We start from the raw sequence: 26,379 nt of genomic DNA, 5'->3' as shown, positions 1-26,379 counted from the left end.
CTTGAAATTGCTTCTCTTTAGTCGATAGTTGATAGCGTCGATAGTCTGACTGACGTTTGTTTTAGCTCATCGTTTATGTTGTTTAAAGTTTAAGGAATGATATGAGGCTGTAAAGAATTCACTCTGATGGGTTGCGTTCTGTTACAAACAAGGTTTGCTATGGCTGTTCTAAATTCCTACATTGCAATGGCATACACAAGAGGATTAACTCAGTATGGAACTCGCGAAATAAATTACAGCTAGTAGATTAAAGATGTCAACCCTTGAGGCTTTGGGCAGTGATTTCCATAGATGGCCTGGCATGGAATGGTATATAGCCCAGGGCAAAATCGTGAGAACGGAATTTCCAGTGACCATCAATAATGTTACTGATAGTTTTCTTTCTTTTTGAATTGGGCCATAATGTTGTGAGTGAGGGTTGCTTTGAACATTTACAATAATAATGATACACGAGGCCGTGAGGACCAGTAAAGTGACAGCTCTAAATGATGCACGGAAATGCACCATTTTGTATTAAAATAGCCATGACAAAGGCCAAAAGGAAAATCGCTAACCAACCAGAGAAGATGATTTTAAAGTGCACCCATTTCGTCATCAAGCAGTGCCTGAAGGGAAAAAGTGTCGCATGCAGCCGCTCTAAGGGTATTAAGGAAAGACTAACCTGGGAAGCTATTGAGAAGGTGAGTTTAATAGCCCAAACAATGCATCCTGGCCATGTGAAGCCGTTGTTTTCTTCATCTTTCTGGTACATGTATGATATTTAGGAGACTACGAGGAAGGCGATGACAATGAACAACGGCTGACTTCCTCAGTCATAAGCTCTGACGGTAAGGCAAGGACGTCCAACCAAAGCTGTCCTCTTCAAAATGTTGACCATTCCTTTGCTGTGGAAAACACGCTAATGATGAATGATGATGACGATGAATGAAGAGCAGTTAAGAACAATTAAGAATTTCCACGGCTGTCAAGTGGCCATCAACTGCCAGCATAGTCAAAAGTTTCCCGAACCGAGGTGCAATGCTCCCCAGGCAGAATCGATTGCAGATGATTGTTAAACTCTGATTGACAGGCCTTTCAAAAAAAGTTCACTCTTTAGAACTTTTACAGACATTCGAGCACAGTTTCATTACAGTTGTGTGATGTGTGCGATGTTTGAGCGATCACATGTTTAATCACATGTTGTTGTTAAGCCAATTATTTGCGCTTGGCTGAATAAAAATATGTGTGTTTCATAAAGTGCGAAATTTCTTTGCCTTGTGGTATAAAAAAAAAATACCAAGGTTTCTTCGGAGTATTTGGGATAAATACCGGCTCTTAAACACCGGCTTATAATATTTCAAAACTCCCCAAATATCACTCGCCGCGGCGGCTCGTGATATTTTGGTATTTATCCCAAATACTTCTAGAAACCGTGCTATTTGCTATACAAAGAAAGGATAGATTACAAAATATTAAAAATTACATCTACTACTTAATTAAAGTGAAGCCTTATCTAATTATAAGAACTATTAAAAACCCTATTTATTTAAAAATCCTAATTTAAAGCTGAACTAAAGGTGAGTCTTCAGTTAAGTTTTAAATTTGTTAAAATTTTTCTCGTCGCGCACGTGACAGGGAAGACTGTTCCAAATTTTGGGTGCTGCACACATAAGCACGATCGCCTCGTGTTTTCTTTGTTCTCAAGTTTGGTGCTTGCAGCATGAGACCCTTAATATTGCTAATTCTTAAGTTAATGGTCCAATCTAATAAGCTCTTGTAAATAGATAGAACCTTGTCCATTAGTTACTTTAAAAGTGATGATGATAAGTTTGAACTGTATTCTAAACTGAACAGGTAACCAGTGCAGTTTTCGCAGAACTGGTATGATATGACACATCCATGGGCCGCAAATTCTGATGGCGTTGGAGCTTTGCAAGTTCCCTTGCTGGTATAAACCATATAAAATGCCATCACAATAATTCATTCGTCCAATTATTAAAGCATGCATCAATGTTTGGGCTGCTTTCTCATCTAAGTATTTCCTAATACGTCGCACATTCGTCAGACGGTAGTAAGCAGCTTTACACGTATTTAGCTTATATTGTTTCGAAAAACAGACTTATTCTGTTCAGTGATCCTCTTGTTTATCGGGCAGAACTCTCGCCACACTGGTTCTCGCACTATTCTTCGTTTCCCTTTAATTCTCGAGATACAGGAGTTTATTATTATGATTATGATTATGATTATGATTATGATTATGATTATGATCATGATTATGATTATAGATAGATAACTTTATTTCAACTCGGGTTGATGAGGCTGATTTGGCCTCTAGCAAGATTATGCTAATTTACCGAGAAAAATAACTTTAAACGAAAGAAAATTGAAATTAAAAAGTTACAAGATATAAATATATAATAGCTAATAGCTAGTTATTATTATTTTTATTCGTCATACAACCTTCTTATCAAAACTTGTTCAAATCGATACATTGAGAAAGAGAGTTTCTTCAAAATTTTGGGAAAAGTGTTACAAAGTTAAACACTTTTTGAGACGTGATATACGTGTTGCAACATTTTAATTCAGCTTGTAATTTACCAAAAAGTAGGAATTTTCAGTCTCTGAGACAAATTTAATTTAACTGATCATTTGTATTTGAAGCTACTCTGCGTAAAATCAAGATCAAAGGAGTCACCCTGGATATTTTCGAGTTGCAGATATAAAAAATGGAAGGCAGATACAGCCCAGTACAATTGTGTTAATATTTGGTACCAGCCCTTGCTTTTCCTTGAGCTAGAATAAATTGTATTAATTTTCTTTTGAAAGGAGCCCACCAAAGCCCAGTTACGCTGCTGAATAGGCAACTCTGGCTAAACTGAAAGTTAATTGTTGAAAACTAGTTTCCAAGTACAATACAAGTACGGTACAAGTTGCCACTCTCTCCTAGATCTCAACAGGCACAATTATGAAAGTTCTTGATGGCAATGCCTACAAGTCATAATTATGGAAGCTCGTTTGAAAACAAAACAGTAGTCAAAGTTTTCCATCCGGGAAACACGGGCAAAAAGGTAATCATGTTATTTCCATGGCTTCATTTTATTCCTTGGTCTCAGTTCACCTGCAACGGTAGGTTTTACCGCTTAATCCCCGTCTTTTCCAGTTGGAGTTTATAACTTCGTGTCAGGTTTTGAACGATTAGTTCTTTTCTGTCCGGCTCTTGTTGGTCGTCGCTGCCTCTGTCGTGATACAAGGTTTCCTAACGCTTTTCTAAATTCCTGCATTCGTATGGCATATACAAGAGGATTCACTGTGGAATTGGCAAAAGATATCACTGCCAGCATTTGGTGAATATAGAAGTTTGATTCCATGTCCCGTTTTGCCTCAATGTGTTGTGGCAGGGATTTGTAAATAGCCCAGGGAAGAATGGCTAGAACAGAAACCCCAGTGACTATCGATAGTGTTATGGATGGTTTCCTTTCAGCTTGTAATGTGGCAGCATTTTTTGGATAACGGCTTCTTTGAACATTTAGAATAATGATGATATAAGAGACTGCGAGGACAAGTAAATTTAGAACATCAAATGCTGTTCTTGCGTAGGCAAATGCTGAATATGGTTTGTTCAAATGCAAACCAGCCATGAGAGAGGCAAGTAGCAAAGTTATAAACCAGCTACCTATGATGATTTTAATATAAAACCATTTTCTGATTAAGCAATGCCTGAAGGGAAAAAGTGCTGCATGTAGCCGCTCTAAAGAAATTAAGGAAAGATTTAATGGGGAAGCCATTAGGAAGGTTAATTGAACGGCCCAAGTGATAAATCCTGGCCATGTCAAATCGCGGTCTTCCAAACGCTTGTGGTACACATAAAGTGGTCCTGCCACGGCGCCCAACAGTAGATCAGCGACAGTCAGGTTTATTATGAGGTACGTACTGCGCTTGCGTAGATGGCGGATTCTTACAAAGGCGGCGATAGTGATGGCATTGATTATCAATATCACAAGAAATTTAGGGATTAGGACTGGAAACCAGTCGGTGACTTGTTTTACAGGGGAATCTTCAGTAGTCATTTCTGTGAACAAAATTTAATAGCTTTGGTCCTGTTAGTATTCCAGTCCAGCTACGAATGAATTAACCATACAAAATATCTAAATATATTCAGTGGACATGACAATTTAATAAATTCATGTTGATTTTGGGTACGCTTTCTCGTTGTTCTGAAATTATTTAAGAATAATGATAAATTGCTTTTAATTACCATGACGATGTGAATAGAAGACAATACTATGATTCAAAACGAACTTTTAAGTAACTTAAAAGTTACTTACCTCTAAAAGATGCACTTTGAAAAGAAACAAAAAGGTTAAAAACAAGCAATGCTGTGACAATTTGCAAGTGCGCAGGTGATTTTAAAACCAAGAAAGCTAATTAATACAAAATGAATAAAAGCTTATCACGGACTATGCAAAACAAACTTTATGACATTGCACTGAAAAACGGTGACCTCGCCTCATACCAAGCAACGAAAGAAAAAAATAATGATCTTCATAGTTTTGTGGCACTAAAATAAACATTTTAGAGCTTGAAAAGAACTATCTCGCTCACAAATGTGCAGTACACTGACTTTTCAAAAATGTTTTGTATTATCCGACTGGCAGAGGGCCATAACAATGCAAACATTGTTATATTCTGCCGTGCAAGTAAAAGAGAAAAACGTGAATAAACCAAATTTGTAAATAATAATCCTAAAAGAATGAAATATTCTTCGAATTTTGTTCCCTAATCATTTCGCAAAGTATTCCCCTGGTTTGAAGTGTAGCCCCGATCTTGTAACAAACTAAAACTGATGAAAAAGCTTACAATCCCTTGATATTCTTAATCCTCGATAAGAATTGGGGGTTAAAATACTGTCAATAACAAAATTCAATATTTACAGCGCTGTATTCATCGTTGCAAATTCAAACAATAGCTCAAATTTTATATACGCTTGGCACAAAAGCTAAGCAGAATTAACTGGTAACACATTTTCACAGACGTCTTTGTTTTGCCTTTATCGGGAAGGATTAGATGAATGTTACTACGAATGCCTTCCTCCTTCTGAGTGACTTAATCTTCTCTCGTCATTTTCTCTGCTATTTTGTCAGTTTCTTGCTTTTAATTTGTGTTGTTGTCGGCTACCCTTAGGAATCGAACAGAGGCCTTCCTTGGTCAACAAAACCATATTATATAGTTTCTTTTTTGATTTCCCTTTCTTGGTGGAAAAAAAATTAACTTACCTCAACTTGAAACTCGGCTAACACTACTTTCCCCGAAATTTCAGGCTAATTTTTACGCTAGTAGATATTTTGTTGTTTATCCGCTTCTGCTTTGGGCTCCAGACGAAATCCAGTTAGATTGCGAGCATCAAATTTCGCACAATTGTTACCGAACATGTAAACTTAAAATTAACTGGGCTTGAATACCAAACTCCCAGCCTGCTAGCTAAATCCTGGCAGTACTTCGATGGCGATCTGCGACCTTCGATACTCCGATAGCGGTCTGCCGTGAAACGATCAATGTCGAACGTCATGGGAAGGATGTCCACATGTCCATAATCATAAGCTGAAATTTCCTCGTTCCCAATCTTGTTTGCCATATTCTAGCACGGTGTAGTTGGCTTGTTGCACTTTTAAAATAAGCACTTTTTGCGCCTAACCATCAGGCACCGTGCTGCTCTATTTTCCTGAATTACCGACGAAATGCAAGGGCGCCTGTGGACGAGATAGTAGCGGAGGAGGCAGTTATTAAAAAGAACACACCGGCACCGACTCGTCCGTCTTCAATACTTTTACTGAAATTTTAGTATTTCTCTTTAAGTACTTTAGTATTTTTATTGTCGCCTGCGATATACCTTAATAACTTAATAGTTATGTTTAAGACTTTTCCTCGCCTTTTAGAGACATAAGGCTGTTGAATCCATGACGTGCAGATCAAGAGAAGAAAAGCACTGGTAGTTATTGTTAACTTGGTAGCTTCATAGTTCTTGTTAAACTTTCCCTCGTCTTTGAGTATCCAAAGTGTGTTGTGATCGAATTGAAGACGAAGAGAACAAATGCACAGCTAAATAATTTTATTTACACCTTTATTTTTTTAGCCTTAATATCCTTACGTTTAAATTAAAACGGTCAAAGATATGTACATCTACAGCTACACTTGTTGAGTCAGTAAAAATCGTGAGATATCACACCAAATGTAAATATCTGAGAAAAAATAATACAATGGGATATTAAAAAATGAAAAAATCTAAATAAAACTAATACAAGTCCTCTTAAAATCACCATTTAAGGACGTTCGTGCGAAAATTTTGCAGTCGATAGATTTTGTTTTAAATTTTAGTGCAGTCAGATAATGAGTTACTTGTGTCAGAAAAGCTAAAACAAATTGGGGGTCACCGAATTCGTTTCAGAGATAAAGCGTCTGGAAAACAAGCGTGATTTTGAAAAATTCGCGCACCTAATTCAGCATGGTCTACAGCGGTTTATAGCTAAAAATACCGAAGGTGAGTCAACGGAGGAAAACGACCGTAGTCATATTTTGTAGAAGTGGGTGTGTTGCGTAAATATTTCTAAATTTTACGAACGTTTTCACAAAACTTAACCCTTCAAGAGGCATTGGAAACCGTCGCACAGATAAACGAAGAGCTAAAAGGAACGGAATTCGATGGTGCATTTTGCAAAAAATGCAAACTTCTAGTTGAAAGATTTTCTTATTTTTCGCTAAACGTAGAAAATCGGTAGAGAAAATGATTTATCAAAAGAAAAATAGGGGTCACCGAACATCTAAGATCGTTAAATCCAGGCAAAGCTCTCGCAATGGCCATCTGCCCTTTCATTATTCATTATATTACGTAGCATGCGCTCTCGTGCATGACTTGGCGTGTGAATTTGTGTGCGCTGTAAGGATGCGCAGAAACAATTAGCACGAACGTCCTTAAGAACCAGAACCTCTCTTCGTCAGAACGAGACTAAAATACAATTGTTTATTGTTCACACTAGACGTGTACTAACTGGCAAAGAGATACACGTCGACACAATACAGTATATGACATTGATTGTTCTTTAAATCACTCATCCTTTTATCCTTTTTGGTCCGTTAACGAGGGAATAACATGCCTTTTTATCTGGCATCAGAGGTAATTAGGATTAAATTGGACTTAACATGCAACACCAGTGGCAATCTATGAAAATTGTAACATGGCGTTGAGGGTTTCTTCCAAACTTCTACATTTGATCTTCTTTTTCTTTGTATTAAATTTCTCGTGGAAATTACCAGAAAAAGAAAGCTAAAGGCCTCAGGGCTAGTTTTATCTATGAAACCGAACTAAACCGTCCCGGTGGCCTTGCTTGGCTATGAACTAAAAGATTTCGGTTTCTTGTGGGCTTTAGATTTGAACGCCACCGAAATCCCACGACAAGGTTGACTTTTGCTTTGGTCGGTTATTAGCCAGGCTCAAAAGGCAAGGTGGCAGAGTTGTTCGGATGTTGATGCTATCAATATTATGACGGCAAACCACTTCTCTCAATGGAGCGGGATCGTCCGTTTCTTCTCTCTATTTGTAACACCATCTTGGTGGAGGGTGTGCTATCAACGTGACGCACAACAGGGTTGTGTTGACATCAATGTGGTAAAATGCTATCTGGTGTCAGAGCCTTCAATTGGAATAGAACCCACGTATCATTTCCCAATTACATTGTTATTGATTTTTCTTTAATCAATATTTTAGCAAATTAATAGATTAAAATCGTATCATTCTCGTGATATGTCAAATTTTTAATTATTCTTGTTCTGATTACAACGATCTTATCAAAACTTTCTATTTTGAGAAAGAGCCCTTTTACGCGATCTACCAAATCGTAGAAACAAGCACAATTATTCGGTTTTCAGGCACGATGCACTTGTTGAAATGCTTCTACTTCTACCCTCAACAAATTTACACAAAACTCATCACTTGCATTTGAGGATATTCTCCGTGTAAACTTCTTTCGTAGGTGAAAAGGGAGGGTACAAACAGTCTTTTGTTTGGAGTTTACAAGTTAGTTTCAGGTTGTGAACGTAGAGCTCTTTCCTGGTCGGCTCTCCTCTGTCGTTTCTGCGCTGCTTGCCTCTTGCCTGATACAAGGTTTCTTAACGCTTTTCTAAATTCCTGCATTCGTATGGCGTATACAAGAGGATTCACTATGGAATTTGCAAAATATATCATCATCAGGATATCGTGAATATCAGCGCTTGATGCACTATGCCGTCCGTTCTTTATGTCTACTGGCATGGAATGGTAAATAGCCATAGGAAGAATCGTGAGAACGGAAACTCCAGTGACTATGAATAATGTGACTGATAGTTTCTTTTCTTTGTGAATTGATCCATGATGTTGTGAATGAGGACTTATTTGAACATTTACAACAATTATGATATAAGAGATCACGAGGGCAAGTAACGTGACAGCTCCAAATGATGCCTCAGTGTACTCAAATGCTTCTTCTGTTAAAATATTCCTGACAAAGGCCAGAAGGAGACTTGTTAACCAGCTAGCGATGATAATTTTGATGTAAACCCACTTCGAAATCAAGCAATGTCTAAAGGGAAAAAGTGTTGCATGTAGCCTCTCTAGAGATATCAAAGAAAGATTGACCGGGGAAGCTATTGGGAAGGTGACTTGCAAGGCGCAAATAATTGATCCTGGCAAGGTGCAATCGTAGTAGACGGTCAGTGGTCCTGTCACGACACCCACCAGTAGGTCGGCTACGGTCATGTTCATTATGAGGTACGTACTACGCTTGCGTAGATGGCGATGTGTTGCAAAGGCGGTGATGGTGATGGCATTGATCATCGATATCACAAGAAACTCAGTGACGAAGACTGGAAACCAGTCAATGTCCTCTTTCGCAGAAGAATTGCTAGCAGCCATTTCTTTGAACGAAGATTTATAGGCTTCTTCTTGTAATTATTCCATTTCGGCTATTAAATAACAATAAAAATATTAACCTCTTACTAACTAAGTGTGAGGAATGTTGGCCCGGGGTCGTGGCAGTACTGGCTGAACGCAGCGAGGTCCATATAAAAACGACCTAGGGCACGACCAAGAGGAAATATTTCCCAGTACGGCTCGAGTAGTCTAGGTTAGTAAGTAGTCTATTATATATATTGCACTAAAGAAAAAAAAAAATGCATGGTTTATGATTACAAATCCCTACAAAGAAAGAACGAATGAGAACGCACGGATTTACGACAGAATAAAAATGAACTATCTTTGTTAACATAACATTATCAAGAGTGGACAACGTTATGATTCCAAATTAACTTAGTTTCCTTTGATTTACGAGAATCATTTTGCAAGCTCAATACTAAATAATGTTAATAAAAATAAATAAATGTTGAGACAATTTTGAGCGGGTCATTTTAGAAGAAAGAAACTAATGAATAATGGCTTATGAGAGAGACGTGGGCAACAAACTTCAAAAACTAGCAAAAATCTATCTTTTTTGTCAATTAGCAAGGGAAGGTTCTTCAGCTTGTCAATTAATCTTTCTTGTGATAGAATAAACGCTGGTACATGTTCAGCAAAGAAGCAAGGAAACTTTTTAAGATATTCCGTATATTTGAAATGTTCAATATGGCCAGTCAGTCAGGTAGAAAGCCATATGTAGGATAAAATGTTAAAAATAGCTATTTTCGTCCTACCAAGAAAATAGTAAGGTTATTAAATCAACATACGGTTCATGATTCTAAGGAAAAATTTAGACGAAATCCGATAGAAAATCGAGCAATTTCAGGTTTTAGTGGACAAAAATCTGGTCCCCAAATAATTTTAAGTATTTTACAGTCATTTTTTCATTTTCTTAAAGGTAAATACAAAAATAATTGCCTGAAATAACACCGAAAACAATTTCCCATGGGAACGAGAGAAAATGAATTTCAGAGTTCAGAGAACTTGTGCAAACACAGGCAAAATTTCGTCATCAGTTTCATTTCACCAGTACTTTCAACTGTTTCATACGAAGTTCAATATTCGTTTTCGACGTTTGGTGTTGCTAGAAATGATTTCTTTTGAGGAGATATTTAAAACAGTCGAACAGAAGTTTGCAATACGATATCAATAATCTTGGTACTAGGTTTTTGTCCACTCGTTACTCGAACTTCTGGTGGATTGCGTCTTAAATGTTCTTATAATGGTATTTTCCAATTATTTCACAAACGCTTTTCCCTCGTTTGAGGTGTAACTCAAATCATCTAGCATAGTAAAACCGACCAAAATAGGCCATCAATATGAAAGCGCATCAACCCGTGAAATTCTTTATCAGTGAAAAGGCTTCGGAGTTAAAATTTTTATATTTATATCGCTCTTGTCATCGATGTCAAATACTACTTTATTTCGCGAGCTTGCAGGTGTTAAATATGAAAAAATAAAAGCGAAATGGACCTTTTACGGATGTCTCATTTTTCCCAATTTTTTCCATTCCAATCAAAAAATGCGCCCCACTGCTCGATTTATCATGTCGAATTTGGGTAATATGCGAGTTTTCATAAGAATCTGTCGCAAACTCATAAAACTATGGGGCCCCAAACTTTCCAATTTTGACAAAGAAATGTATGACAGTGGGGCAACGCTTGCCTCCAAGCATATATTTCTTTGTAAAAATTGTCAAGTTTCAGGTCCCATATTTCCATAAGTTTGCCACGGATTCTTTTGAAATTTCTTCTATTTAAAAAACTGGGAATGATAAATTAATCTACGTAGGTGGTGTTTAGTCTACATGAAAAATACGAAAGATTGTTGATATTTTGTGACATCGGTATAAAAGTTTCTCAATGGCTAACACATTTTTACAAAGCTTTTCGTATTGCCTAAATGGGAAAAGATCAGATGCACTACTCCACGAATGCCATTTCTCTGTTGAGTGCTTTTATATTTCCCCGTCATTTTAAGTACTATTTTTTCGGTATTCTAGTTTTTTCGCTAGAAACCACCACAATATGTCAAAACTGAGTCACGAAGAAGAGACAGGTGGGCTGAATGTGTTGTTGTCTATCCTCACGAACACGGGCCTTTGCTGGTCGTTCAAAAACTCAAAAGTTATTTCTTTTTACTTCGGTTGGTGGAACAAATTCACCTACCTCTGCGACAGAGACTCTGAGACTCTGCTTCACAATTTTTCTCAGAATTTCGGCTGAAACCTTTCGTTGGCAAATTTCTTGCTGTTTCCGGCTTTTGTTCCAGGCCATGCCACAGACGACATTCAGTTGATTTGCATCAAATTGGTGTTTTATTCGTTCATTTAAACAGCGAATCAACTGATATTACCAAATATGTCAACTTTTAGCCTTTGAAATTAACTCGGCTTAAAACTAGATATTATGCAAAATTTGCACCTTGCTGTCTGGTGCACAGTTTCGATAACGATCTACCATGAATCAACCAATGATGACGTCGTGGGATAGATAAAGGGATGAACCAGTTGTTAATAATTATGAGCAGAAAATGTCTCGTCCCTAATAATTTTTCCCATGTTCGAGAATGGTGCAGTTTAAATGGTTTGGCGTTCACCGCCTAAACTTCCAGGCGCTCGCTGCCCATTGTTCCCTTAGGCGTGACCGAAGAAACGCAATGGTTCCTGGGAACGAGAGAGAAGGGGAAAATCAGTTGTTAAAAAGAACTCAAACTCGTCCGTTGCCAAAAATTGTATTTTCATGTTACAGTATTGTTAGCAATAACATGCCCATTGCAGGAGTCATTTATGCTATCTTAATAATTTGAAAGTTATTTTTCAGAGCTCTTCCTGCGGTTGGGGGGCCAAAGACTGTCATCAAGTGAAGATAACGACAAGAAAAGGGTTCATGCGTCACTTAAACAGTTTTATTGCTACATGTACTAATCCGACATTGTCAGCGAGTTAATCATTAGACATCATTGTCTTCTTGTTTATTTAAAATGTTGAAGGTAAAACAGACGTCATCAAGTTCCCTTCATCAGAAGAAAAAACTCATTTGCAATTAATAATTATATAATCGTTGGATGTATATAAGCCTTCTCCATCCTGTGACTAAGGACATCTGTATATAAGCCTTACGCAGAATATTTTTCTTATCCCTGATGATGCAGTAGATCGGCGAAAGCTTGGATTTTTAAGGTATCATGGTAGGTGGATTGACAGTGTTTGGAAATCGCGCTCTTACGCTGGCGCTTTGAAAGAAAACCCCATCAACGTATACATTTTCTGAAAGCTTAATAGTTATAGAATACAATCATATCTTTGACATTTTCTAAAACGTTATTGTCGCAGTGATATTAAAAGAAATACCCAGAAACACTGCTTTGCTTAAACTAGTTCGCTTCCACGCGTGAATTATCGGAGCGGCGCGATTTACATCGGAGATGTTTTCTCACACATCACCCTCAGATGTGGTTTGGTTTTTTTTCTACACCCTTCTAAACTTTAATATTTTTAATGCGGACGTTTCCTTCTACTAAAGAGGCAATAACTTTGAAACGGAAGCGACATTAAGCAAAGCCCGATACTGTTTTTCGAAGGAGGTATCCTAGAACATACCTGCCGATTTTCAGCCAATTCCATAGGAAGACGCGCGTAAACGAACTAAAAATGTTCATCCTTAAATGTAGTTTTATTTTATCGAGAAAAATACGAAAAACCTTTTATGAGATTGGTATGAATAAGTGTTAAAAATCCCCTCCGCACTGACAGATGTCGGCATGGGTCAGTTTACACAACAATGGGTTATGACAACTTGAAATAAACAGACGACTAATATTCTGGCGCGGAAACCCGTTGCAGTGAAATCGTCCGAGAAGCGACAAACTACAAGTTAAATTGCCGTGATTACTTTTACTTAAAAGATTTCATCGTCGGCTCCTTCGTTCTCCAGATATTTTTTGAAACCATGCCTCGTGAAGCCAAAAAGCATGAAAAAGAGGAAATCTCGAGGTCTACATTGTCTACATCTACATCTGCGCTTGACTCTCTGGTTGTGGAAGTTTCGGAATCGCGTCCGTTCTACAACAATTTCGTGCAACTAGCACTTGTTGTATTTTGTCTTTTAGCTTCATTGGCGGGACCAGTGTCCTCGAGTTCCTTCAACCATTCTTCTTGGTTCCGGTGCGACCCTTTGCCGCTCAGAGCCAAAGATCTTGTTCGACGCTGAACCTGTGGGTTCCACCAGATTTTACCCTCTTCGGCTTCTTCGAAGACCAAAATGGGCAAGAATTTTTCGTCCTGACATAAAGAAAATTTGACTAGAACGAAACCCAACTTGCGATGAAACAACCAGATCAGTTCGCGTGCACAAATGAAATATCACACCGCAATTCGCATTACATGTGACAATTGGCGGTGAATTTTAATTAGAGGTGTCAACGCGCTGTAAGGGGTTAATGATATTCAAAAATAGTTTCTTTGCTTTAACTTAAAAAGTAAACAAGCCTTTTCTCCCATTCTTTTTGCGAAATATTCATCTCAGTCTTCTCAATTTGAACGGCCAAAAAAAGATTTTTCGCATTTTCGTAAAAATTCACCTACCATAATGCCTCAAATGATTTTAATGTCATTTTAAGAACATCTGTATATAAGCCTTACGCGAAATATCTTTTCTTATTCCTGATGAAGCCGTAGATCGGCGAAAGCTTGCATTTTTTTAAACGATTTTAATATCATTTTACAGTAGTGTAAGGCCTCAATTGAACTTTTGCCAGTTTCAATTAATAATTGCTCACACCTGACAACTCCGTTACGATATCTTATATCGACGCTGGTAATTACAAAATGATTTCATACTTCGAGAACGCTCTACTTGTTTCTCATAAGGTCCGACAACAATACACCATTTCATAGGCTTATTACATTACTGAGCCCTTTAACTCTGACAACACAAAATGATGCCCATGCGTGGGCAAATGCTGTGTCTGGTTGTTTCAAATGCAAGCCGGTCCAAAAGTAAAGTTATAAACCAGCTACCTATGATAATTTTAGAATAAAACCAATTTCCGATTAAAGAATGCTTAAAGGGAAAAAGTGTTGCATGTAGCCGTTGAGAAGTGGTGGTTCCCTCCACCCTTGTGGTACACGTACAGTGGTCCTACAACGGCACCCAACGGTAGATCAGCCACAGTCAGGTTTATTATGAGGTACGTACTGCGCTTGCGTAGGTGGCGAATCCTTGCAAAGGCGGTGATAGTCACAGCATTGATAATCGATATCATAAGAGACTCAGTGATTAGGACCGGAAACCAGTTGGTGTCTTGTTTCACAGGAGAATCTTCAGTAGTCATTTCTGTGAACGAAATTTAATAGTCTTTGTCTTGTAAGTATTCCAGTACTGCTACGAATATAATAATAATAATAATAATAATAATAATAATAATAATAATAATAATAAAAATGAAGATGAACGATTAAATAAATTTATGTTGATGTTATGTACGCTTTCTCAGTCGTTCTACTTTTTTTTTACGAATGATCATGAATTTCTTTTATTTACCATAACGTTTTCAATGCCTCCAAACAAACTTAATCTATTTAGTTCTAATAGATGCACTTTGCAAGGATTAAAAGCGCTTTATAACTCCCATGTTGTGGCAATTTAGAATTGTGCAGGTGATAAAGAAAAATCCAGACTGCTTGATACCGAATGAATAATGGCTTATCACGGATAATGGAACAACAAACTTTATCAAATTGCGAAAAGGTTGTGTTTCATCTCATTTAACAAAAGAAATGATCATCAGTGTTTTAAATCAACGTTTTGTGATCTGATTAATATGGATACTATAATGCTAAAAGAAGGAGGTGTTTCTCTGGCAAAGTTAACTGAATTTTAAGAATTTTCCGTATTATCCTAAATTTACAAAATGGCTCGGTGGTCAGTTGAAAAGCCACCTGTAGGATATGTTGCTTTTAAAATTGCCATTTTCGGACGCGTAAGAAGAAGAAAAAACGTTAATAAACCAGCTTTATAAAAAATGATTTCAAAAAAGTGCAGTATTCTTCGAATTTTGTTTTCCAATTATTTCTCAGACTAGTTGAATATGTCACTAACGCAGAATAAATGGGTGACACTTTTTTACAGATGTTTTTACTTTGTTTTTATCAGGATCACATAGGTTTTACAACGAAAGCCCCCACTGTTGAGTTACTAAACATTTTCCCGTCAGTGCTATTTTCTCAGTATTTTAGATTTTTCAGTAGAATTTTCTACAATACGAAGATAATTAAGATAAGACAAGATAATTTATTTAATGCCAAATTACACAGGGGGTGGTCTCCCAGTCCCCCGAGCCAAAGGCTCATGATAAAAGTGTTTGACAAAGTGTTTGAAGAAGCCACAGATGTGCTTTATGTGTTTATGTCAACTACCCTTGCGAACAGAGGCGTCTGTTCGGCAAAACATTCTTACATGGGCTTCTTTTTTAATTCTTCTTTCCTGGTGGAAGAATTTTACTTACCTCTTTTCTTCACAACACAACTTCCCTCAGGATTTAATAAAGTGAAACTTCACGCTGGCAAATATCCAACTACTTTTCCGCTATTGTTCTGGGCTCCAGATGACATTGATTTGCATACATGAATTTTTCTTATGTTTTAGTCTGTCAACAGAGAATCAACCTATATTACCGAAAACATCAACTTTTAGTTTCTGAATTTAATTTGGTTTAGTTTGGAATCTTAAATAAAATTTCCCGCCGATTGCTAGCCCACAGCAGAGTTTCGATGGCGATCTGAAATGAGACAATCAATAATAAAACCACAGGATGGCCCAGCTGTCAGTGATCATAAGCAGAAAATGCACCATCGCCAATCGTTTTATGGCCATTTTGGAGCGGCAAGGTGCGCGTGGAGTTGTGGGCCTATTTCTCCGCTTAACCCCAGTCTCCACATTCTCTGCCGTTTCTTAGCTGCCCGACCAATTACAAAGGAGATTGGGAAGGGGCGGAGGCGGTAAAATAGTTAAAAGGGACGCTGCCTATTGTCGTCGATAAAACCCCTTTTTTGTCAAAAGCTTAATTTTTTTTATCTTAATTGATTTTTATCTTAATTTTATCTTCATTGTTATATCCTCAATATGCTCTGCGAGTTAACCACAAAACATCATTGCCTTTATGTGCAAATTAAATCATCTTATTAACTGCTACACTGATGACATTGGCCTGAGGTAATGACAGTGCCGGACCGAGCGTAGCATGGTCAAGACACGTACTATTTGTGAAGCACACAATACGTGTTAAAAGTTTCTACATCATGATCATATCTCATCAATATAAAATTCCAATTTCTGACTCTGTCATCTCTACACCAAACGATGAAACACAGGGGAAAAACTGAAAAGTTGATTTGTTGACCTATCAAAAAGATTAGTTCAGTTCAGTGTTCAGAATTTTTGCTGGAAAAACGCCAGATTCCCTCCAAGGAGCAGAAGCAAGTAGATCTGTCCTTTATTTGCGTGGCTCAATTTTGACATCTCTGTCTTTGTTTGGAATATTTTCTCCAATGTTGGGAAAAGTTCATATCGTCAATATAGTTTGGGTGACGTGGAAAGGTTTTAGCTCATCTTGTCTGTTGTTTACAGTTTACGGCACAGCATGAGCTCGAGGCTTTAAAGGATGGTCTCTAGTGGGCTCCCCACTTTTAGAAACAAGGTTTCGTAAGGCTCTTCTAAACTCCTGCATTCTAATGGCATATATAAGAGGATTGACCATGGAACTTGCGAAATAGATCACAGTTAGTGCATAATGGATTTCAAGAAGCCTTGACCCACTCGACAGCTCGTTTCGTAGATCGACTGGCATGGAATTGTAAATAGCACTGGGCAAAATAGTGAGAACGGAAACTCCAGTGACTACCAATAATGTTACTGATAGTTTCCTTTCTTTGTCAGTTGAACCACGATGTTGTGAAGGAGGGCTTTTTTGAACTTTAACAGAAATAACGATATAAGAGATTGCGATGACAAGAAGGGTGAGAACTTTGAATGATGCCCATACGTACGGTCCTCCATTTGATTCCTTCAAATACAAGCCAGCCATGAGTGAACCCAAAAGGAAATTTATCAGCCAGCTACCGACAATGATTTTAAAGTAAACGCATTCCGAGATCAAGCAATGCCTGAAGGGAAAGAGTGTTGCATGTAGCCGCTCTAAGGATATCAAGAAGAGATTCACCTGGGAAGCTATTACAAAGGTGAACTCAAAGGTCCAGATAATAATTCCTGGCCACGTGAACCCGTTGTTTTCTTTATCCTTGTAAGACAAGTACACTAACAAAGGTCCCGTCACGGCACCCACCAGTAGATCAGCCACAGTCAGGTTTATTATGAGGTACGTACTGCGCTTGCGTAGCTGGCGGGTTCTTGCAAAGGCGATGATAGTGATGGCATTGGTTATCAATATTACCACAGATTCAGTGATAAGGGCTGCAAACCAGTCTCCTGCTATGTCCTCTTTTGCAGTAGCCATTTATATGGAAGAAAGGGAATAGTCTTCTATTTGTTATTACTCCAGACCAGCTAGAGATTAAATAAAAAAAGAATGTCTCACTAGTAGCTCAGAGTTAGGACTCAAACATATAAATTCGAAAAACGCAAAAATGACTTAGCAGATCGCAAGAAGTCTTTCGCAAGTACATTCACGTTCAAATAGTGTAAGTGCAAAAAAGTCACATGATTCATCAAGTGGTCAACAAAAAAACTCAGACTTTAGGGAAATTACAGAACGGTAAAACACAACAGAAAAAGCGATTAATTCACAGATGTTTCGAAAGATTATTTCATTGTTCGGAAAGTTCCCACTGATGTAAATTACCGAATTACGGCAAGTGTTGTAGAAATTGACGTCGTGTTTTCTTGCGGGCAGATGAAACCTTTGAAGGCATTTGTTAATAGTTCCTTCAGAAACATTTCTTCCGAAGGAGGTTTAAGGTACCGTTGCTTTGAAAACCGTTCTGTTAGATATTCCATTTTAGTGTATACACATTCAGTAATCTTGGTGTTATTGGCTCGCTATCTGTGACTAATTAACAATTACACCCTAGCCCGCAAGGGCTACGGGTCAATAGCCCATGAGGCGAAGCCGAATGGGCTATTGACCCGTGGCCCTTGAGGGCGAAGGGTCTAATTGTTTTAGTATCACCCAACTAGTCGGACAGGAAAGGCGATAATAAAGTAAGGAAATGCAAATTGAGGAAACATTTATTTGGGAATAAAACGAAAAAAAGCGTCACGCTCGATTGTGCCACTTTCAATTTCCTATAATTGTAGCCAATTAAAATGCAGGATTTGCATTAGTCCACCAGTTGGGTGATACTTATGAGCATTAATCACCCTCTACAAAGTGAATAATGCGGCGTAAACTCGCGTTTCGCCAGTTCTGAATCTGAAATCCTGAGAATGCAAGAAGTTGCTGTACAAGAAAATACAAAGAAGGCTATGAAATCTGGCCTGACAGTTTTCAAAGGGGAGAAAAATTTCCTGACAATCGACTTTCGAGCTGTTTCAGGACATGTCCTTGGCATTTACATATTTCGTCAATTTAGTAAATCCGATCGCCATGTCGCTCCTCACCCGGCAATGGCAAAAATGAACAACGCAGGGTTCATCGGTAGAAGCATCAAGTGCTATTCAACGCAGCACCTCCACGTCGTTGTGCGAGAAAACATGCAATTTTCACCATAGTCCTGCGCACAAAGCAAATTTTTGAGGTTGATCCTTCCCCAAACTACCCTTTTAATTTTTATTTCAAGTGAAAATGGATACTTTCATTGTACGGTGCTTTCGATTAAGATTGCTGATTTGCACGATGTTAAAAAACCATTTTGCAAGATTGTCGATTGAGGATTTTATCGAAGGTTAACTAGATCTACCATGTTTGAAAATTCTGTAAATAGTTTTGCACGTTTTCCACGCATGAATTGAGCGGTCAATTAAAATGACTTTTAATGGTTTCCTTTTCGTCTGTTTTTGAGATCACTTCGTGTGTATATATTAAAACAATAGTTCTTTTCAATCGCGGTGAATAGCGGCAGAATATTTGCCCCACCGCTTCGCGGCTCGGTTAATGTTCTGCCACTATTCACGTCTATTTCAAAGAATAATTGTTAAATTTAGCATATTTATTCATTGATTATACCGCTCATAGTCTCACTTACTGGAGAGCTTAAGCGAACCGCGATGACATCAGCAACGAGAACGCCACCAAACAAAAGGCTTAATTAGTAGAACAATAGCTTTGCAAGTGCGTTATAAATCTCTGTTCATTTCTTTGCCGTCTTTTGTACAACAACAACTTAAATTGACCAAGTTCTGCGTATTTTTGAGAACACGAACGACCGCGGCTAGTTTTTTGTATTTTCATCTAAAGTTGAACGCTGGCGTTGCACATTTAGCCTGAGCAAGTTCTGAGACCAATGGGCGCGCAAAACAGATCTAGACAATTGCAAAATTCAGTTCGAAGGTAAAATATTAAGCTCTCTATTTATGTGAACTGATCGTGGCCGAGGCAATGAGCGACTGGGTGCGAAAGCACTGTAGCTGTGTATCACGTCGCCGAAGGGGAGGCAGCAGGGTCAAAATTTTGATCAGACTTACCGGATTGCGTATATGTTTTTAAATGCCCCGAATCAGGGCAAGCGGATAATGTAAATTAGAATACATTGTACGTGATAACTCCTTGTTTTTTTAACAATTCAAATTAGAAAACATAGTTATATAACCTACGCAATCCGGAATTTCGGGGCATAAGCACGAATGAAAATGTCCATTTTATTATTAAATGTATGCGGAAATGTAAATCTTAAAACAGCTGCTTCATTAACTGCCAAAATGTCTTCTTCTGTACATGTGTAAGTAGCGAACCGGGAAGCTATTTTGCTTTCAACTCTCGAGAGCTGAAAGGTCGATAACACACGGTATCCCTAGTTTGAGTAGGCCAATCAGAATGACAATATCAAATCCGCCGGTTTGGTATATACTGATGAGTAACGTTGCGACAGTTTGCAATGGTGCAGGTGATTTGAAAAAAATGGAACATTTTACATTCAAACCAAATGAATGATGGCCTCTCGAGAAGAAGTGAACAAACTTCATCAGCTTACAAAAACGCACGTTTTGTCCCGAATGACAAAGATTTTTACCTTTTCTTTTGTGATAAAATGCCATTAAAAGAAGCACATTTACTTAAGAAAGGAGCAGTGTCGCTCTTGAGTCGGCAGTTAATTGACGTTGTAAAATATTCCGATTTATCCAGAATTTTCAATATGGCCAGACGGTTAGGCTGAATGCCATGTTAATGTTATACTGTTTTAAATTTATATCCTCTTTCGCACAAGAAAAGGGAAAAACGTCATTAAACAGTTATTTACCTCAAAATCTACAAACCTTTTTTCAATGTAGACGGTGGACGATGCGAACTGTCACTGGTTTAAAATAATTTATTAGAAAGCCGAATTTGTAAGAGAACTGGGCTAGGGTCGACCAAGTCCCGGATGAAGCGACGAGCGGCTAAGTGAGTTAATTGAAACCAAAGAAGTGGAGGACAACTTTTAACTCTGATGTTAATTTTTCCCCCGCGACAAAAAGCTTTTCTGCGCCTTTCAATAATATGCGGACTCTAAAATTCAAGGCTCAACCGACAAATGCGTTTTTCGCTACCGTCAATCATGTTCGGCGGCTCCTCCCAGCTTCCGACTACTGCTGAGCGCGCGGTAATCAAATCGCTGAGCACAGTTCAGACAACGAAATAGTGCTCGGCAGTAGTCGGAAGCTAAGAGGAGACACCAAACATCTGATTGGCGGTAGCGAAAAACGCATTTGTCGGTTGAGCTTTGAATTTTAGAGTCCGCATGTTATTGAAAGGCGCAGTAAACCTACAAACCATCGTCAATAAACTAACTTCGCGGTTAATGGTTCTATGAAATGTAATGTTCTTCAAATGGTTCGGTTATTATTACAAAAAATGTTTCCCTCGTTCGAAGTATAGTTCCGATCATCTGTCATAGTGAAACCGACAAAATATGCCATTACAGAGGTGAGAGCTTATAATTGCCCGTCATACGCTTTATCCCTGACAAGACTTGGGAATTGAACTACAATTAAGTGAACATAAATCCCAATTTTTATGACGTCGTTTTAATCGCTGTCAAACGGTGCTTTAATTTCGGGAACTTGCAAGAGTTGAATATGGACAGCACAAAAGTGAAAGCAACGGGTGGCACGTTTTTCAGTCTTTTTTTGTGATGGATCAGATGCATCTTACTAGAATGTCTTCCCTTGTTGAGTGGCTTAATATTCTCTCGTCATTTTGAAAGTTTTGCTAGCATCTATCACCAAATGACTTAATCTCGCGGAATCGACAGTTGTGCTAAACCCGTTTTTGTCTCCTCTTTCTATCGGGAACAGAGGTCTTTGTTCGGTAAAAACATCCCAAAGTTTATATTTTCCATTTCTGGCTGGAAAATAAAAATCACTTTCCCCTTAACTCGAAAATCGGCTAATACAACTTATCCCTGAATTTAAGGTGAACGTTTTGGCCGGTAAATATGGTTCTGTTTTTCCGCTTTTGTTGTGGTCTCCAGACGACATTTAATTATTGATATTCATCAAATTTCTATTTTTTCGGTCTGTTCAATAGGAAATCTGCCAGCAAACGTCAACGTCAACGTCAAACGTCAAAAGTCAAACGTCAGTAGAACTTCAATAGACATTCAAGATATATGATACCATTCTGATAATTATTATATCATCGGCCCAAACGGCTGCAAAGCACTTTCTCATCGTCAAAGCACCATTGCTTTCCCTGGCTAGACTTAAACTTTTGAGACGTTTTCTCTGCCGAATATGCCTCTTTTGTGAAACAGAACGCTGCTCTAGATTCGGAGGTAACCACGAAGCAGCTTGTGGCTGTGAGTTTTGCTGCTGAAAATAAATCGCCTGCGAGTCATTTCCACTATACTGTGAAAACTGAATGCGTTGAGATTTGTACGGATTAAAATGGCTGGCCATACTGAAGAATTACAACTGTTAACGTTTTGTGACAAATGGAAAAATGTTGAGGTCGAAGGAAGAGCTCTGTACACAAGGCGTGCTTGTGTTGTAAAATCCAGGGGGCTGGCAACGAGGCCTGGAACCGAGTTTCTATGATCGCCCGAGTTAAGAAATTTGGCCGAGCGAGACTAATTACTGGTTTCGTGGGAAAGAAACATGGCGGACATGCGTAAGCGGAAGTTTTGTATACGTTTTGCTTGTTTCACGTACAAACATCTAAGGAAAAGTTCCAGTTGCCCTACATCTAAATTCTGCACATTTTGAGGAGGCGGGGATAAATATTTCACTGTAAACTTGCGAGCGGGAACTCCACTACGAAGCAATGTGGATGTTTATTTCAGTGTGAGACAGATTGCAGTCATCACGGTGTAATATTTCATTCGCGCATTTTTTTGTGTGTGTGTGTAGTGATGTAATATCGACGGGATAAACCAAAGTATTTCGGTATTTCTTGACTCCATGTTGGTAAGGGTTGCCTTTTTGAACAGCTTTGCGACCCTTCTGTTTGCACTTATCTTAATTAACTGACAGAATTTTACAGAGTTATAGCACGTTTCATAGTGAGTACAGTACTGGTAGGTGCAGCGCTTTTCTGTTACGTTAAGGTTAAGGATTTTGCCTCTCACCTAAAGACAAGAGGTCTGTGTCAGTTTCAGACTTGCAGGCATGCATCTGGTATTATTTATCAAAGTGAATACTGAATAGGTCCCTCGGCAGAAGTTGAGAACCATCACCATCTGTTTGGTCCATATTTGAAAGTAATGATTTATGTTTTTGGTTTTTCATAATCATCCTCAAACTTTTGTTTTGATCTTCTGGACTCTACTGCTTAAATAATGGGCCCAATCAAGCATTTGTGATAAAGATTGTGCTGGAAGTTTGACTTTACTAACTCATCAGTTGTTGCCCTTTCTGTAGTCCCTGACACCAATTTTGTTGCTGCCTCTGAAACCGTTTTCAAGTTGAACAGTTCATGCTCCTCTGTTGCACCAAGAATTGCCATTTGAGACAAATACTTTTAAAGACTGCATTTATCTAACTTTACTTTAGCCTTCCTTATTGCCTTATTTAACTATCCTTTCATTAAGGAACTAGCCACTGACAGGCAACACTTAAGGCCAAATTTGATGTAAAAACAACCTTACTCATCTCTTTGCCTTAGGGGAATAAAACGAACATCTCTTGCACTTGATACAACTTCTTGTTATTCTCCAAAGCCTTGGAGCCTGGAGGTTCTGTTGACTCAGGTTTGTCCAAGTTAGAGTCAGTCTGGATAAATGACCATTTTGCCTGTCTACCTCATCACTAGCTAGCACACCCATACAGGTGACATGGCTCATTTGCCTTTTCTGGGTCTATTTCATATCTCACTTTGCAGATGAGTGTATGGCAGCCCTATTTTGATAACCAGAAGTATGACAGAGTTTTCCTCCACCACACAAATAAAACTGATGCTTATCACCATTACAAATTATACCAAAGCATACAAGCAGAAGCTTCTTTCTTTATTTCCACGGGTCGAGAAATTGTAAATAGCTTGTAAATGAAATACGTCAACCTGGTAAAAGTTCACATTGAGTCTGTGCCCTGCAAATTATTCCATTTTGGGCCTTCCCATGCAGAACTGCCTAAGCAGGAAAAACATTTCACATTTGCAGCTGACATTTGAGAGTTCAAACTGGTACTGAACAGTAAGAAATGGAGGTTTCCAAAACCTTTACTATCACTACATCATTGAAACATGCAAATCTAGTAGCTATTTTCAGTGTTGTTGAGTGATCTGTAACTGGCTTCAAGTTTCATGATTTAAATCAGCCGTACTCCTCGTAGAAAGTCTTCAAACTCTACATATTACAGGGAAATCATAAAGTAAATACGATGTTTCATAAGAAAATTAGGACGGACAAAACTATAGATAGAAAAGCCTATTTAATGTAAGCTCAAGTTTAAATATACAACTCTGAACAGTTGGGAAATATTTCAAAGACTTACATTTGGAGGCTTCGCGATATAAGATGGCAGACATGAAACAGATCGACATCGTTAATTTCCTCAGAAATTAGAGAAGAATAATTGCAAAGAAAATTTATTTTCGTCGGTGAGAAGATGGGAGGTAATGAACTTTAAAATTTCCACAGCAAAATAAAAGCAGCCTATAATAGTTATCCTCCTGATCCACCAAGCAACGCGCTCAGCAGGAAAATATCAGCCAGGCACTGGTCGCCAATCTGACACAAAGAGCTGTTAGGTAAAGTCTGCATGCGAGCTACGTGGCCCATCAGGCCGGAGCTTATCCCGGTTTCTGTAGCATGAAGCGACTAGGAGTATTTCTACTCCCCCCTGGATGGGATGCTAGTCCATCGCAAGGTTACCCCCAGCATTAAGTTCGCCGGTACCCATTTATACACCTGGGTGGAGAGAGGCACTGTGAGAGTAAAGTGTCTTGCCTAAGAACACAACGCAATGTCCTCGGCCAGGGCTCGAACCCGGACCGCTCGATCCGGAGACGAGCGCACTAACCATGAGGCCACCACGCCTCCCGCAGAGCTCTTACTAAAAAGTATTACCAGCGAAAAAAGAAATTATTGAATCGAAGTCAAATCCTGAACAGAAATGGCGGCGAAACATGTTGCGGTATGTTCGCGTTAAGCGCATGTTCGCTATGATTTCTTTACTGGGGCAGTCATAGAAACCAGAAAAGCGGCGAGATCAAAGGTAGCTGCCAGCCCCACTCCCCACCCCCTGGTGAAATCTAATTCATTGCAGAATTTTATACTTGATTGACATTGCAACAGAAGAAAAAAAAATTATTTTTTAAGGTCATTAGGCAAGATATGACCTGCCTCGGGGCAGGACTCGGTCTCCTTGATCTTAAGGTGTCGCGGCCATAACTATGTCTGATCGCGACATAACAGTCGCACATGTCACGAGCACGTCATGACAGAATTTATGTTCAATGGAAACATCGATCCTGTTAGTGCGACCCCTGCCCAAGTCTTAAATTTTTAATTTCGTTTTATTTGTATGGTAAAGCCTATTAATGAGTGCCAACTGAGCTTTAATAACTATTTGTTTACCTTTAAATGTTGACAAAGACCAGTTTGTGACTTTCGTCTTTTTTGACTGTCGCTCACTTACAAGTTCTTCAAGTTCGCTTTCGCTTAAACTTGCGAATCTCTTTGCAGGTGGCTCGAAAAAATGCTCCCAAATAAGTCAAAGGATGGAATTTCTGTCTCATCTCCAGGCAACTGTGAAGACAGCCCCACATTTCTGGAAGAAGAGACGTGGGCCATTGTTTTGAAAACAAGCGCGCGCTTCCCTTTAGTTGCGTTATAAATCCTAATTAGATGTTAGTTCTTGCTATCAATTTATCTCGTCTTTGAACCAGTTAAAAGCACTTTATTTAATTAAGCCCGTGTTTTCACGAGAGATGTTTGCATGGGATACTCCTTTCATTTGGGAGATACACTTTGGTCAGCGTTGAAGAGCTTAAAAACCTATTATATTTGCAATTGCCTTGCTCACAAACATGGACTGGTCCTTTGAAAATGAAAGGTGTACTGCACATGCCTTGATTTGTGGTTGTCAAGCTGATATGCAACAAGTTCAACACGACCAGGAATGTGATTACAGTGAATGAATGTGTGTAGAAGAAATTCTCCTAAAAAAGCTGATAACAGTTACACTGTGTTCAAATAACATTTAATTAAGTAACTTCCCACTGTGAATAGCATGATAAAAAAAATGTTATTATCTTTTTGTATTTTAAAACAGATCCAACCGATTAAGGCAGTATTGGGTTTGACAAGACAATTATAACACCTACAATAAGAGACATCTGTACCAGGTCATGTGAGCATAAGAACCTGGTGAACCAGAGTGAAGCACACTGAGCAATGTGGAACACTTCTTTAGAAATAATTTTGATGCTTATCATGTAGCAATGACTTTTTATCAAGTTCCAGCTGATAAACCTGTACTGTATACTTTTCATGTGAGTTGTTGGAAGTTCTGTTACACAACTCTTTATACAACTGTATGCTAACAGCCACTTGAAGATTAATATTGAATCCAGAAACAAACATGAATGCACTCTTCTATCCAGAAATTATTACGCAAACTACTAGTCAATCATCAACATATACTTTTAACATCAAAAGGATCTACATGTATCAAAAGAATAATGCAAACTATATAAACAATATGTTTTTTATATTGTTTTTATCGCATTTACAGTAACATTTTACCACATTTTGCATCATCTTAAAATTGGCAATCAACAAAAGACCCTACATCCTGTATGCAAATTGATTATTCTTATTTCAC

At 38.3% G+C, this 26,379-nt stretch overlaps 3 protein-coding genes and 1 pseudogene across 4 annotated transcripts; all 4 read right to left on the bottom strand.

Moving 5' to 3' along the window:
* Positions 1 to 89: 89 nt before the first annotated feature.
* On the bottom strand, positions 90 to 751 carry LOC149099051 (uncharacterized; annotated as a pseudogene).
* A 1,966-nt stretch (positions 752 to 2,717) lies between these two features.
* LOC149099050 (galanin receptor type 2-like) lies at positions 2,718 to 4,419 on the bottom strand. Its single transcript, XM_089278185.1, has one exon. The coding sequence runs from the start codon at positions 4,044 to 4,046 to the stop codon at positions 3,147 to 3,149; it is 900 nt and encodes a 299-aa protein (XP_089134311.1). The 5' UTR covers positions 4,047 to 4,419; the 3' UTR covers positions 2,718 to 3,146.
* A 3,035-nt stretch (positions 4,420 to 7,454) lies between these two features.
* LOC110058035 (histamine H2 receptor-like) lies at positions 7,455 to 14,293 on the bottom strand. 2 transcript variants are annotated; one of them, XM_089278516.1, is made up of 2 exons: positions 14,053 to 14,293; positions 7,455 to 8,697 (listed from the first exon to the last, which is right to left on the bottom strand). In XM_089278516.1, the coding sequence occupies exons 1-2, from the start codon at positions 14,291 to 14,293 to the stop codon at positions 8,042 to 8,044; spliced, it is 897 nt and encodes a 298-aa protein (XP_089134642.1). In that variant the 3' UTR covers positions 7,455 to 8,041. The 2 variants fall into 2 exon arrangements, with proteins under 2 accessions (XP_089134642.1, XP_089134641.1); XM_089278515.1 differs by lacking the exon at positions 14,053 to 14,293 and having other exon boundaries at positions 7,455 to 9,226.
* A 996-nt stretch (positions 14,294 to 15,289) lies between these two features.
* Positions 15,290 to 17,510, bottom strand: LOC149099049 (histamine H2 receptor-like). Its single transcript, XM_089277822.1, has one exon. It carries the CDS (start codon positions 17,471 to 17,473, stop codon positions 16,589 to 16,591), a length of 885 nt encoding a protein of 294 aa, XP_089133948.1. The 5' UTR covers positions 17,474 to 17,510; the 3' UTR covers positions 15,290 to 16,588.
* Positions 17,511 to 26,379: the final 8,869 nt, after the last annotated feature.

This window comes from Orbicella faveolata, unplaced genomic scaffold, assembly GCF_042242905.1.
Source record: "Orbicella faveolata isolate gen_17 unplaced genomic scaffold, um_ofav_v1 contig_46, whole genome shotgun sequence".
In the NCBI taxonomy this organism is placed as follows: Eukaryota; Metazoa; Cnidaria; class Anthozoa; order Scleractinia; family Merulinidae; genus Orbicella; species Orbicella faveolata.
The sequence above is the reverse complement of the archived record's forward strand: the minus strand, read 5'-3'. Positions and strand labels throughout refer to the sequence as shown.